The 14,917-nt window shown below is 50.8% G+C and overlaps 1 protein-coding gene across 1 annotated transcript; it reads left to right on the top strand.

Moving 5' to 3' along the window:
- Positions 1 to 6,703: 6,703 nt before the first annotated feature.
- LOC149435211 (E3 ubiquitin/ISG15 ligase TRIM25-like) lies at positions 6,704 to 8,996 on the top strand. Its single transcript, XM_089662908.1, has one exon. It carries the CDS (start codon positions 6,765 to 6,767, stop codon positions 8,487 to 8,489), a length of 1,725 nt encoding a protein of 574 aa, XP_089519034.1. The 5' UTR covers positions 6,704 to 6,764; the 3' UTR covers positions 8,490 to 8,996.
- Positions 8,997 to 14,917: the final 5,921 nt, after the last annotated feature.

Here is a 14,917-nt window from a genome sequence, read left to right as displayed (position 1 = left end):
GCTCCATGCTTCCAGGGGCCCCTTGCACCAGTCCACAGCAGACTCACACACATGTGAATGATCCATCACTCATCAGTATCGTCACTAGGACATCCGGCGAGACGGACGTGTGCCGGCGAGCTCCCGCTCCCCTGGCCCCAATCCGCTACCATTTGGGCGGCAGCGGACCCTGACGGGGGCCCCACGTCTCTCCGGTCCCTGTTTGTCAGCCAGGGAAGGCCACTGGACCTTTCTCCCGAAGCTCCGGGACTTGCGGCCTACCCGGCACCCGAAGCCGCGACCTCGATTTTTGGCGCGGCCGACCAGGATCGCCGGGAATCAGCCCGGGCTGCTGCCGCTCCGTTCCCCGGTCCCCGCCGATCAGCCAGCCTCCCCAGGGTCCCCCTCACCGACCCTGGGTCCATCCCCGACCACCGGGTACCAGCTCACCCGGAGCAGCCACTTGGTCGCCAGCTCCGGCGCCCCTGCGCTCCATCCGCTGCCAACCGGGCCCCTGAGCCTGCTGCCGAGGTCCCCACCAACACCCACAGACACTCCGTGCCTCCAGCGGAGCTCCAGCGGTCCGAAGCGGCTTGAGGCCTACCACGGCACCCGAAGCCGCGGTGTCTCCTGCCGGCCGTGGCTGGAATCATGGCGGGAATTGCGGCCGCGGCGGGACGCCTGCGCTCCTCCAGGGAAGCTACCACCACCAATGGTCCTTCTAACCTAGGAGGGATCCACCTCCACCCCGACGCTCCAGGACCCAGAACACAAGGTACTCCACCAGGGGCACCCACTACCCACCAGGGAGCTCAACCACCATCCCACCGCCAGCTACCAGGGACACACTCAGGGATCCCACCATCCACCGGAAACCCCAAACCACCAGGGACCCTAAGCCACTATCCCTCCAGGGATCGCTACTACCCCACCAGGGATAGCACGGCCACCATCCCACCAGGGATCCCCTGCCCACCACCCCACCTGGGACTACCAGCCAGCCACCCCACCTAGCACCGTTAGCCCACCACCCTGCCTTCCGGCACGCTATTCCCTCTGGCGAAGCCCCGGCGACTCGTGGCCCACCACGACACCTGAAGCCACGGTCTCTCCTACCGGCCGCAACAGATCACGGATGAGCACAAACCACGTAGGGCCGACGCTCGCTACCGCAACTCCCCGCTCGACCCTGACGATGACCCTTCAACACCTCCTGACGCTGCGCCCTTCTACACCTTCAGCGCCTCCCGACGCCGAGCCCTCAACACCCGACGCCTGGCCTAAACAACTCCAGTCACAGAGCCACCAGCATCACCAGTCACCGTGCCTACCAACACCCCCAGTCATCGCACCCTACGACCCCTCCGCTCACCGAACCACAGAACCCACTGAAGATGTGCCACAGCACCCACAGACGCCAGCTTACTGCACCCACAGACTGCAGCCAACCAGCTGTCGCCCTCCACCCTCACTCTCCCCTACAGAAGGACTCAAATGGACTCTCCCACGGTGATACAGATTCCCCACATCACCTTGCCCTGACCTGTATCACTGATGCCTGATGACGTGCTGCCGCACCCACGGGCACCAACCTACCACACCCGCAGACTACTACCAACCTGCTGCTGACCCTGCTGCCCTCCACTCTCCCTCTCCCTCACAAAAGAAAGCAACAGACTCCTCCACAGCGCTTCTGGCGCTCTGCTTCACCATCCCTGACCTGCACCCCCTCACCCCCCGACCCTTCCAGCACCCCGCTCACCCCAACATGCCGCCCGCGCTCCTCCTCCTCGTCCTCCTCTCCTCCATCCCTAAAACCGCCTCCTTCTACCCGCCCACCCCCGCTAAGCAGCTCTATATCGCCCCCTCACTTCTCCCCTCCCCCCACTACGGCACCCACCACCTCCTCCTGCTACTCCACTTCCCCGCTGACCCACTTGCCACCACTTTCAGACCCACACGCTCCTACACCTCCCGTTCCCATGCCACTTTCCTCACCCTCTTCCTTCTCATATCAGCTGGGGACATCTCCCCGGACCCTGGCCCCTCACCACCTCACCCCCCCCTGGAGACCCCCCTGCTCACGCCAGCCGACACAATCCCCTCATCCTCATACATGTACCCCTCCTCCCCATATCTATCCCCCCTCTCTCGGTTGCACTCCTGAATGCCCGTTCGGTTTGCAACAAGCTTACCGCCATCCATGACCTCTTCATCTCCCGCTCCCTAATCCTCCTAGCAGTCACCGAAACCTGGGTACAGGCCACTGACTCCACTTCCCCTGCGGCACTCACCCATGGAGGTCTCATCTGGACCCATTCACCAAGACTGAGCGATCGCAGAGGTGGTGGTGTCGACTTGCTCCTATCACCGCTGAGCACCTTCCAGGTCCTCCCTAACCCACCCTCTCTATCCTTTCCCTCCTTCGAGGCGCACTGCATCCGACTCTTCTCACCCACCCCCCTAAGGATCGCAGTGATCTACAGACCTCCTGGGTCCATACCCCACTTCCTGGACAACTTCGCCACCTGGCTCCCCTTCTTCCTCTCCTCTGAGCTACCGACCATAATCCTCGGGGACTTCAATATCCCCATCAACGACAACAACCCGGCTACTTCCCAATTCCTCCACCTAACCTCCTCCTTTGCGCTCACACAGCACACTCAATCCTCCACCCACCTCGGAGGGAACACCCTGGACCTCGTCTTCTCCCACCTCTGTACCCTCAACCAGTTCTCTAACACTCCCTTCCCTCTCTCCGACCACCACCTCATCACGTTCTCTATCTCCCCTTCCCCCAACTCCCCCCCCCAAAAACGCCAAACCATCACCAGCTGCAACCTCCGCAACCTAACCCCAGCCCCCCTCCACTCGGCCACCGACCGCCTACCCGACAGCATCCTTCCACTGTCATGTCTTGACATAGCCACCACCTTGTACAATGACTCACTGTCAGCTGCCCTAGACTCTCTGGCACCCCTAACCACACGCATCATCAAACCCAGACCGCTCCAACCCTGGCAGAACGACCATACTAAATGCCTCAAACGTCGCAGTCGCGCACTGGAGAGACTATGGGGCAAAACCAGGTCCCCTCATGCATTCTCCCTCTACAAATCTGCATTTCTCATTTACACCTCCTCCCTCCACGCCGCCAAGCAGGCCTATTTTGTTAACCTGATCAACACCCTCTCCTCCTGCCCTCGCCGACTCTTCTCCATCTTCAACTCCCTGCTCTCTCCCCCCCCCCCTCCACTCAGTACCTCTCTCACCACCCACGAGATTGCCACCCATTTCCACAAGAAGATTGACGCTATCTGTAAGGACATCGTCAACTTGCAATCTACCTCCCCACCCCCATCACCCCTTCATCTCCCCCCTCCTCTGCCCTCACAACCGTACTGCCCCCCACCTCTCCCAAGGCCCCGCCCACCAAAACCCCCCCTGCACTGCTCTCCCTCAGCCCTGTCACTACTGAGGAAGTCGCCAAAGTCCTCTCAGAAGCCCGCCTCACTACCTGCCCCCTGGACCCTATCCCCTCTCAACTCCTCCAGTCACCCCCCGCCTCCCTCATCCGTTCCCTCACCCACTTCTTCAATCTCTCCCTCTCTACTGGCACATTCCCCTCCCCCCTAAAGCACGCGCACATCACCCCCATCCTCAAAAAGCCCTCCCTGGATCCCGCTGACCCCAACAACCTCAGACCCATCTCCCTGCTCCCACTCACCTCCAAGCTCCTTGAGCGCATAGTCTACGATCGCCTAAGCGCCCACCTTACTGAAAATAACCTCCTTGACCCACTACAGTCCGGCTTCCGCCCCCTACACTCCACTGAAACCGCCCTCCTCAAAATCACTAACGACCTACTAAACGCCAAAGCCAAGGGCGACTACTCTGTCCTCCTTCTCCTGGACCTCTCCGCAGCCTTTGACACAGTCGACCACCCCCTCCTCCTTAATAAACTACTCTCCCTCGTCATCAGAGATACCGCTCTCTCCTGGTTCTCATCTTACCTATCCCGACGCTCCTTCAGCGTCACCTACAATGGTACCACCTCCCCCTCCCTCCCCCTCTCTGTTGGGGTCCCCGTACCCTTCGCTCCTCACTGGACCTCCTTCTTTCCTGCTCCCTGGTCTCCTCCTCCCATGCACGACTGCAAGACTTCTCCAGGTCCTCCCCCATCCTCTGGAACTCACTGCCCCAATCCATAAGACTGTCGCCTTCCCTCCTCACATTCAGGCGCTCCCTCAAAACCCATCTCTTCAGGAAAGCCTACCCCACCCTTACCTAACGGCCATTCTCCGTCTTTCCTCCCACCCCTCATTCCCCTCAGCCACTTCCTACTGTACCATTACCCCCTCCCTCCTAGATTGTAAGCTCGAAAGAGTAGGGCCCTCCTACCCCTCCTACGTTGTTTGTTATTGTTGTATTGTGCCATGTATTGTCCCCCCCATTGTACAGCGCTGAGCAAACCCTTTGGCGCTATATAAACTCCATGTAATAATAATAATAATAATTCCAGCTACTACCAGGTAAAACATTTGGGATGATTGTATACAAACAATTGTAAATACCACCAAATACATAAACACTGAAATAAACGGATGGCAGGTTTGGAAACCACAGAAAGCCAACACAATCTATTTGCCTTCATCTACGCGTTTCACGGAGGTCCGGCTTCTTCCAGACTGAAAATGGGTTTTCTATCCGAGTTCTAATGAGAAATCCAGATCCTTCTACAACATCCAGCAGGAAAATGACAAAAGATGGATATAGAGCGAGGAGCGACAATTCCACTGTCCACCACTAGGGGGGGCTATATGTGCGAGTCGGACATTGGGTGGTCGTGTGTTCCCTGAACACGCCAACATCTGGGGCATTTGGTGGGCTGCTCCCCCCGTGTCCCACAATGCACTGCTCACAGGTCAGGTGCTTTGGACAATCACAGCTGAGTTCACAGGTAGAGAAAGGATTGGCCAAAGATCTGGTGACTTTGGCCAATCATGATGCACGGCCAAGTCCACGCCCCCACACCATACAAGGCTGCTTATTGGGTGTTAGTGAGCTAGGTGAGGTTAGTTAGTAGTGTGTTAGGAGGGTGTAGTGTAGTGTCGTGGTGTCAGTGTCATGGTGTCAGTGTTGTGGTGTCAGTGTCGTGGTGTCAGTGTTGTGGTATCAGTGTTGTGGTGTCAGTGTTGTGGCGTCAGTGTTGTGGTGTCAGTGTCGTGGTGTCAGTGTCGTGGTGTCAGTGTCTTGGTGTCAGTGCTGTGGTGTCAGTGTTGTGGTGTCAGTGTTGTGGTGTCAGTGTCGTGGTGTCAGTGCCGTGGTGTCAGTGTCGTGGTGTCAGTGTTGTGGTGTCAGTGTTGTGGTGTCAGTGTGTTGTTTTTACAACGCTTCTGCATCACTGTTCTTCCCATTTTTTTTCTTTGTGATTTTTTTTTGTGAGTATCAGGTTCTGTTGCTGCATCTTTAGTGTCCCCTTTTTTGTTGCCGGTGTTCCTCCTGCATCAGCACTGGTTTCCTTTTCTTTTTTTCTCCTCCAGGGACAGGCGTAAGGACAGCTAACCGATGGCATCACATGACAGAGCTCCTCAGGGGCGGGGCACTGCTGACTCCATGCAGACTTCCACAAGTTCTCTGGTGTGGGCTTATTCCAACACATGTGCAGCAGATCGCAGCATTGCTATTTGTAGTCTCTGTCTGAAGCAGATCAAGCGTGGCCAAAACACCAGCCGCTTGGGCACCACATGCTGGACCAGACATATGACGAGCCGCCATGCAACCCATTGGTAACATCACCTGAAAGACCCACATCCGAAAACAGTGCAGACTTCTTCTTGGTCCTCATCTGGGATCTCTACCTCCTCTGTAATACATCCGGTCTTCTCAACAGCCTCCACTGAGAGGAGTGATGGTACAGCAATGGGGGCCACAGGTCCTGCACCCCATCTGATAGCAGTACACCACCTGATCATTTCAGCAGGAACATTAGTGAAATGTAGTGGGGTAGTAATGGGGTAGTGAACCCCATTTGCTGAACCGTGAAAAAAAATTCTGTCCACATCCACATGTCCCACCCATCCACATGTCCCAGCCATCCACATGGTCCACCCATCCACATGTCCCATGGGCTCACTGACTCTGCAAAGCCTGCATAACGGCCCGAGGATTCGTGGTATCAAGGAGAGGGATCAATACTAGTTGTCACTGTGGGGTCCCCCCTAACCTTCCCACCGGACCTAAAGGGTCTGTTAAGAATTAGGGAGACCCCACACAGCTTTTTTTTTTTTTAATATAAATGTCAGTTGTGCTGCAGCAGGTCCTATACATTGTACAGATGTGCAACTTTGCAGGGAGTTTATGGGGACCCCCCAGGTATGATAATTACATTTTTCATTTGTTTATGATTCCTGTCCCTCAGGGCCGTCCCCGAGTCCCCATACCACTTCTGGGGCCAATAACTGGCATAAAAGCCTTCAGAATGGACACTTTTCCATTTACAAGTTCCAGTCCCATAGACTTGCATTGAGTTCGAAGTTTGCGGTTGAACTTTCGTCAAGTTGGAATGTTGGACCACGAACCGAACAGGGGGGTGTTGGACCCGTCACTACTTATTACATGTCTGTGTCCTTCTGTAGAAGAATTCATCTAGCTACGTGTCTCAGTCCCAGCCTCTCCCTGTGTAGGAATGTACACCTCGCCCCGTGTAGGAGGGTACAGAACGGGTCACATTGGATACGGAGTGTCAGAGACTTTCCCCGTCATTCTGTCTTCTGCTCTCAGCGATGGCGTCTTCTGATCTGAGGAAGGAGCTGGAATGTTCCGTCTGTCTGAACATTTATACAGATCCTGTAACCCTGAGATGTGGACACAACTTCTGCCGGGACTGTATTGGCCGTGTGTTGGATACACAGGAGGGGTCTGGAGGTTATTCCTGTCCTGAATGCAGAGAAGAGTTCCAGGAACGTCCTGCACTGCACAGGAACATAACACTACGTAACATAGTGGAGAACTTCCAGTCTACCCATCCAGAGCAGGAGGAGTCCGGGGTCTTCTGTACTTACTGTATTCACACTCCTGTACCGGCTGTGAAATCCTGTCTGCATTGTGAAGCTTCTCTGTGTGACAACCACCTGAGAGTCCACAGCAAGTCACCAGAACACGTCCTATGTGACCCCACCACTTCCCTGAAGGACAGGAAATGCTCCATCCATAAGAAGATCCTTGAGTATTACTGCACCGAGGACTCCACCTGTATCTGTGTGTCCTGCAGTTTGGCCGGAGAACATCGGGGACACCAGGTGGAGACTCTGGAGGAGGCCTCTGAGAAGAAGAAGAAGAAACTGAGGAATGTTCTGCAGAAACTGATGACAGAGAGAGAGGAGATGGAGAAAAGAGTCCAGAGTCTGCAGGAACGCAGGAGGAAAGTACAAGGAAAAGCAGATGATGAAACCAAGACAGTCACTGCCCTGTTCAGAGACCTCAGGAGACGTCTGGAAGACCTGGAGAAGAGAGTCCTGAGGGACATCTCAGGGTGGGCAGAGCGGGTCTCCCGTCCCATGTTGGATTATATTCGGGATCTGGAAATAAAGAAGGAGGAGCTGTCCAGGAAGATGAGGGACATTGAGGACCTGTGTAACATGACGGATCCACTGACTGTCCTACAGGAATCAGACACAGGTGACTTGTGTGATACTGAGGATGGAGATGATGAGGACAGAGAGAGACATGAGAACCTCCTCCATGATGGAGGGGATGTGGGGGGGATCTCACACACATTATACACGGGTTTATCTGATATCATGTCTGGGGTCAATGTACAGAAATGTACAGGCACACATGTCTCTCCACATTCTACTACAAAGGGCAAAGGTCCCATCAATGGTCCACCATCCAGGCCAGACCCCCAACCCTCCCCCACTGGAGGACCAAATATTGGGGCTGTACAGCAAACATGGGGGGTGTCGGAGGTTACAGACATATTACTGGATGTGAGGACAGCTGGTAATTATCTACATATATCAGATGACGGGAAAACTGCATCCTGGTCATCATCACATCAGAATCGGCCAGAAACACCAGAGAGGTTCCAGTATCCTCAGGTGATGAGCAGTCAGAGCTTCTCCTCCGGGAGACATTACTGGGACGTGGATGTCGGGGGGGCAGATCACTGGAGAGTCGGGATGTGTTACCCCAATATAGACAGGAGAGGAGGTCAGTCACGGATTGGATATAATAAGAAGTCCTGGGGGTTAGAGAGGGGGGGGTTATTGTGGAATGATGAGTACTCAGTGATACATGACAGGAAGAAGACCCCATTCCCCGGCGGTGTCTCCAGTACCAGAGTCAGGATAGATCTGGATTATGAGGCCGGACGGATCTCCTTCTATGATCTGTGTGACCCGATCCGACACCTCCACACCTTCACCACCACCTTCACTCAGCCCCTCCATGCCGGGGTATGGGTATGGGAAGGTTGTATAAAGATATGTGGGAGGAGCCAGAAGTGAGAGATCCGCCCAGAGACATCACAAGGGGGATGATCTGATTGGTGATTGGTGCAATACTCAGCCAATAGGAGGAAGGGCAGGAAACAGGAGTGATTTGTGGAGAAAGCTGCAGGTTCCGGGGCCGTCATCTTCATCCTAAACCTCACTTCACTCCCTAGTGTGTCACTGACCAGGAACAAGCATGCAGGAGGTCCGAGTGTTCCGCCTTCACTGGATGCATGCTTGTCACAATTATTTTTGACAGTGGCAATAAAATGACAGCTGAAAAAATGAGGGTTTTATGACAATTAAAAAATGACAGGTTTATTGGAAATTTAAAATGAGTTATTTTTTACAGTTGAAAAGTGACAGTTATATTTGACAGTGGCAAAAAATGGCAATTGAAAAATTATGGTTTTATTGACAGTTTAAAAATGACAGTTAATATTTGTTGATAAAAAGGAGTTATTTTTTACAGGTGAAAAATGACAGATATTTTGTCAGTTGATAATTATTTTTGACAATTAAAAATGAGGGTTTTTTTGTCTATTGAAATATAAGAATTATTTTTTGTCAGATGAAAATTGACAAAAAAAATTTGACATTTGCAAAAAAATGATAATTGAAAAATTAGGTTTTTTTGACATTTTGAAAATGACTTTTTTGTCAGTTAAATTTTTATTTTTGAAAACCAACAGTTATATTTGAGAGTAGAACAATTAGTTATTTTTAAAAGTTCAAAAAATGGCAATTGAAAAACAAGGGTTTTTTTGACAGTAGAAAAATTTGTTGTAAAAAAGTCAAAAATAATTGTCATTTTTCAACTGACAAAAAAAAACTAATTTGTTTAAAATTACAAATAAAACAACATTTTTAGATGTCAAACATAACTGACAAAAAATAATGCATTTTTCAACTGTCAAAAAAACCCTCTTTATTACATGTGATTTTTCTTTCACTGTCAAAAATGATCTGCATTTTATTGCCACTGTAAAAAAAACTGTCATTTTCAACTGACAAAAAAACAGTAATTTTTCAACTGTCAAAAAACCCTCATTTTTCAAATATATACTAATTTTCTGTCAAATATAAATGTCGTTTTTTAACTGTTAAATGTCATTTTTCAACTGTCAAAAAAACCTCATTTTTCAATTGCTATTTTTTCAAAATGTCAAAAATACATTTTTTCAACTGACAAAAAATAACTGTCATTTTTAAACATCACAAAAGCCCCTGATTGTGGGCGTGTCCGGAGCAGTCTGATTGGCTGCATCCCCCCCTAGAAGAATTATTTTTTTTTACTACAAGCTTTTGGAAAATGACAAAAAATGTTTATTTTTTTTTACACAAAATTGTCACTTAAATTATTTCTTGCTCAAAAATGCCATGTGTATACGTGGAAGTACTCCCCAAAATACATTATACTGCAAAATACTCTCCATGCCTCTTTTTAAATTTCTTGGGGTGTCTACTTTCTAAAAAGGGGTCATTGGGGGGGGGGGGTTGCTATCCTGGCATTTCAGGGCCTCCGAAACTGTGATAGGTAGTGAGGAAGTGAAATGAGGAAGTTACGCATCTTCAGGCTTTCAAAGTGGTCATTGGATTTCAGGCTCCTGTATGTGGCTGGGCTCCCAAAATGTCCCACACATGTGGTACCCCCATAATCGCTGGAAGTAGCAGAAAGTATTTTGGGGTGTAATTCCACATATACCCATGGCTTGTGTGAGAAATATATCATTTACCCGACAACTTTGTGGGAAAAAAAATGTTTTTTTTCCAGAACCTTGTGGGAAAAAAACAAAATCTTCCATGGACTCAATATGCCTCTCAGCAGATAGCTTAGGGTGTCTACTTTCCAAAAAGGGGTCATTTGGGGGTGTTTGTACTCCTCTGATATTTCGGGGTGTTTGTATTATCCTGGTATTTGGGGGTGTTTGTACTGTCCTGGTTTTTGGGGGTGTTTGCACTGTCCTGGTATTTGGGGGTGTTTGCACTGTCCCGGTATTTGGGGGTGTTTGCGCTGTCCCGGTATTTGGGGTGTTTGCGCTGTCCTGGTATTTGCGGGTGTTTGTACTGTCCTGGTATTTGGGGTGTTTGTGCTGTCCTGGTATTTGGGGTGTTTGTGCTGTCCTGGTATTTGGGGGTGTTTGTACTGTCCTGGTATTTGGGGGTGTTTGTACTATCCTGGTATTTGGGGGTGTTTGTACTATCCTGGTATTTGGGGGTGTTTGTATTATCCTGGTATTTGGGGGTGTTTGTACTATCCTGGTATTTGAGGGTGTTTGCACTGTCCTGGTATTTGGGGGGGTTGCAGTGTCCTGGTATTTGGGGGTGTTTGCACTGTCCTGGTATTTGGGGGTGTTTGTACTGTCCTGGTATTTGGGGTGTTTGTGCTGTCCTGGTATTTGGGGGTGTTTGTACTATCCTGGTATTTGGGGGTGTTTGTATTATCATGGTATTTGGGGGTGTTTGTGCTGTCCTGGTATTTGGGGGTGTTTGTATTATCCTGGTATTTGGGGGTGTTTGTGCTGTCCTGGTATTTGGGGGTGTTTGTACTATCCTGGTATTTGGGGGTGTTTGTACTATCCTGGTATTTGAGGGTGTTTGCACTGTCCTGGTATTTGGGGGGGTTGCACTGTCCTGGTATTTGGGGGGGTTGTACTGTCCTGGTATTTGGGGGTGTTTGCAGTGTCCTGGTATTTGGGGGTGTTTGTACTGTCCTGGTATTTGGGGGTGTTTGTACTGTCCTGGTATTTGGGGGTGTTTGTACTGTCCTGGTATTTTGGGGTGTTTGTACTGTCCTGGTATTTGGGGTGTTTGTACTGTCCTGGTATTTGGGGGTGTTTGCAGTATCCTGGTATTTGGGGGTGTTTGTACTGTCCTGGTATTTGGGGGTGTTTGTACTGTCCTGGTATTTGGGGGTGTTTGTACTGTCCTGGTATTTTGGGGTGTTTGTACTGTCCTGGTATTTGGGGGTGTTTGTACTGTCCTGGTATTTGGGGGGGTTGTACTGTCCTGGTATTTGGGGGTGTTTGTACTGTCCTGGTATTTGGGGGTGTTTGTACTGTCCTGGTATTTGGGGGTGTTTGTACTGTCCTGGTATTTGGGGGTGTTTGTATTATCCTGGTATTTGGGGGGGTTGTACTGTCCTGGTATTTGGGGGTGTTTGTACTGTCCTGGTATTTGGGGGTGTTTGTACTGTCCTGGTATTTGGGGGGGTTGTACTGTCCTGGTATTTGGGGGTGTTTGTACTGTCCTGGTATTTGGGAGTGTTTGCAGTATCCTGGTATTTTAGCCCCCCAGAAATGTGAGGGGCAGTCAGAAGGACAAGCTGTGTACACCCCATTATCTCTCCCATAGTTTGTATCTCTATAACTGTCACACAAAGCAATCAATATACAATTATTGGGATATTTCACCATAAACATGGAGTTGGAGACATTTTGGCCTAAATTTATAACTAACTTTGATTTTACTATATATTTTTTATAGCCAAAAGTAAAAAATATTGTTTTTCTTCAAAATTTTCGGTCTTTTTTTGTTTATAACGCAAAACATAAGTGCACCGGTGATCAAATACTACTGAAAGAAAGCTCTATTTGTGTGAAAAAAAGATGAAAATTCTGTTTGGGTGCAGCATTGCATGACCGCGCAATTATCAGTGGAATGAGTGCAGTGCCGAGTAGTAATAAGAGGCGTGGTCATTAAGGGGGGTAAATCCTCAGGAGGGGGAGGGGTTAATATAACAATTATGTGAAAAAAACTAATTTTATTTATTTTCTTAATTTTTCAAAGAATGTTTACTTTCCAAAAAGCGGTCATTTGGGGGAATCTGTCCTGTCCTGGCTTGTTAGTATCTCCAGAAATGAGATCAGCTGTCAGTACATCAGGTGTGATCAGGTGTGGTCAGGTGTGATCAGGTGTGATCAGGTGTGGTCAGGTGTGATCAGGTGAGGTCAGGTGTGGTCAGGTGTGATCAGGTGTGGTCAGGTGTGGTCAGGTGAGGTCAGGTGTGGTCAGCTGTGATCAGGTGTGATCAGGTGTGGTCAGGTGTGATCAGGTGTGGTCAGGTGTGATCAGGTGTGGTCAGGTGTGGTCAGGTGTGGTCAGGCGTGATCAGGCGTGGTTAGGCGTGGTCAGGTGTGGTCAGGTGTGGTCAGCTGTGGTCAGGTGTGGTCAGGCGTTGTCAGGTGTGATCAGGTGTGGTCAGGTGTGATCAGGTGTGGTCAGCTTTGATCAGGTGAGATCAGGTGTGGTCAGGTGTGATCAGGTGTTGTCAGGTGTGATCAGGTGTGGTCAGGTGTGGTCAGCTGTGATCAGGTGTGGTCAGGTGTGGTCAGCTGTGATCAGGTGTGATCAGGTGTGATCAGGTGTGGTCAGGTGTGGTCAGCTGTGATCAGGTGTGGTCAGGTGTGGTCAGCTGTGATCAGGTGTGGTCAGGTGTGATCAGCTGTGGTCAGCTGTGATCAGGTGTGGTCAGGTGTGATCAGGTGTGGTCAGGTGTGGTCAGCTGTGATCAGGTGTGATCAGGTGTGATCAGCTGTGGTCAGCTGTGATCAGGTGTGGTCAGCTGTGATCAGGTGTGGTCAGGTGTGATCAGGTGTGATCAGGTGTGATCAGCTGTGGTCAGCTGTGATCAGGTGTGGTCAGCTGTGATCAGGTGTGGTCAGGTGTGGTCAGCTGTGATCAGGTGTGGTCAGGTGTGATCAGGTGTGGTCAGGTGTGGTCAGGTGTGATCAGGTGTGGTCAGCTGTGATCAGGTGTGGTCAGGTGTGGTCAGCTGTGATCAGGTGTGATCAGGTGTGATCAGCTGTGGTCAGCTGTGATCAGGTGTGGTCAGCTGTGATCAGGTGTGGTCAGGTGTGATCAGGTGTGGTCAGGTGTGGTCAGGTGTGATCAGGTGTGGTTAGGTGAGGTCAGGTGTGGTCAGGTGTGGTCAGGTGTGATCAGGTGTGGTCAGCTGTGATCAGGTGTGGTCAGGTGTGATCAGGTGTGGTCAGGTGTGGTCAGGTGTGATCAGGTGTGGTCAGGTGAGGTCAGGTGTGGTCAGGTGTGGTCAGGTGTGATCAGGTGTGGTCAGCTGTGATCAGGTGTGGTCAGGTGTGGTCAGCTGTGATCAGGTGTGATCAGGTGTGATCAGCTGTGGTCAGCTGTGATCAGGTGTGGTCAGCTGTGATCAGGTGTGGTCAGGTGTGATCAGGTGTGGTCAGGTGTGGTCAGGTGTGATCAGGTGTGGTCAGGTGTGGTCAGGTGTGGTCAATTGTGGTCAGGTGTGATCAGGTGTGGTCAGGTGTGGTCAGCTGTGATCAGGTGTGGTCAGGTGTGATCAGGTGTGGTCAGGTGTGGTCAGGTGTGGTCAGGTGTGATCAGGTGTGGTCAGGTGTGGTCAGGTGTGATCAGTTGTGATCAGGTGTGGTCAGGTGTGATCAGGTGTGGTCAGGTGTGGTCAGCTGTGATCAGGTGTGGTCAGGTGTGGTCAGGTGTGATCAGGTGTGGTCAGGTGTGGTCAGCTGTGATCAGGTGTGGTCAGGTGTGATCAGGTGTGGTCAGGTGTGGTCAGGTGTGATCAGGTGTGATCAGGTGTGGTCAGGTGTGGTCAGGTGTGGTCAGGTGAGGTCAGGTGTGGTCAGGTGTGGTCAGGTGTGGTCAGGTGTGGTCAGCTGTGATCAGGTGTGGTCAGGTGTGGTCAGGTGTGGTCAGGTGTGGTCAGGTGTGATCAGGTGTGGTCAGGTGTGGTTAGGTGTGGTCAGGTGAGGTCAGGTGTGGTCAGGTGTGATCAGGTGTGGTCAGGTGTGGTCAGCTGTGATCAGGTGTGGTCAGGTGTGGTCAGGTGTGATCAGGTGTGGTCAGGTGTGGTCAGGTGTGGTCAGGTGTGGTCAGGTGTGGTCAATTTCCAATGATTGGTACCGTATCTTGCAGACTCTATAACTTCCACACAGACTAAGTAATACACACAGATTGGGATTATTGTTACCACAGCAATGTAGTTGTATACATTTTGGGTCGAATTTATAAAGAAAAATTACTTATTTTCAATATTTTATAACCTCGTGCTAATTACATACCGCCAGAAGAAAGCTGTATTTGTGTGAATAAAGGACAAACATTTCCTTTGTGTACAGTGTTGCATGACTGATCAATTGTCATTCAAAGTGTGAGAGCGCTGAAAGCTGAACCTTGGTGTGGGCAGGAAGGGGGTAGAAGTGCCGGTATTGAGGGGTTACCTGTTCCTGCAGTCCCATTACTCCAGTCCCTTTCCGGGTAGTTACCATCCCCCATTATTATCACTGTCCCCGCCCTTGCAGCCCTTTCCATCTGTGGGAGGAGCTGAGTCTCCACCCCCTCATTAACACTGGGAGGCCTATAACAAACTCCAATGATGACCTTTGTAGTACCGCCCCCCATGTGCAGTTCCTCCCATAATCCTTTTTTGTATTATTATTATTTTT

Source organism: Staurois parvus, unplaced genomic scaffold (assembly GCF_062004578.1).
Source record: "Staurois parvus isolate SC_StPar_1 unplaced genomic scaffold, SC_StPar_1.0 ptg001585l, whole genome shotgun sequence".
Lineage (NCBI taxonomy): Eukaryota > Metazoa > Chordata > Amphibia > Anura > Ranidae > Staurois > Staurois parvus.
The sequence above is the reverse complement of the archived record's forward strand: the minus strand, read 5'-3'. Positions and strand labels throughout refer to the sequence as shown.

Bases quoted from the DNA above. Each gene is read 5' to 3' on its own strand.
- LOC149435211 (XM_089662908.1), top strand. From the start codon at position 6,765: ATGGCGTCTTCTGATCTGAGGAAGGAGCTGGAATGTTCCGTCTGTCTG.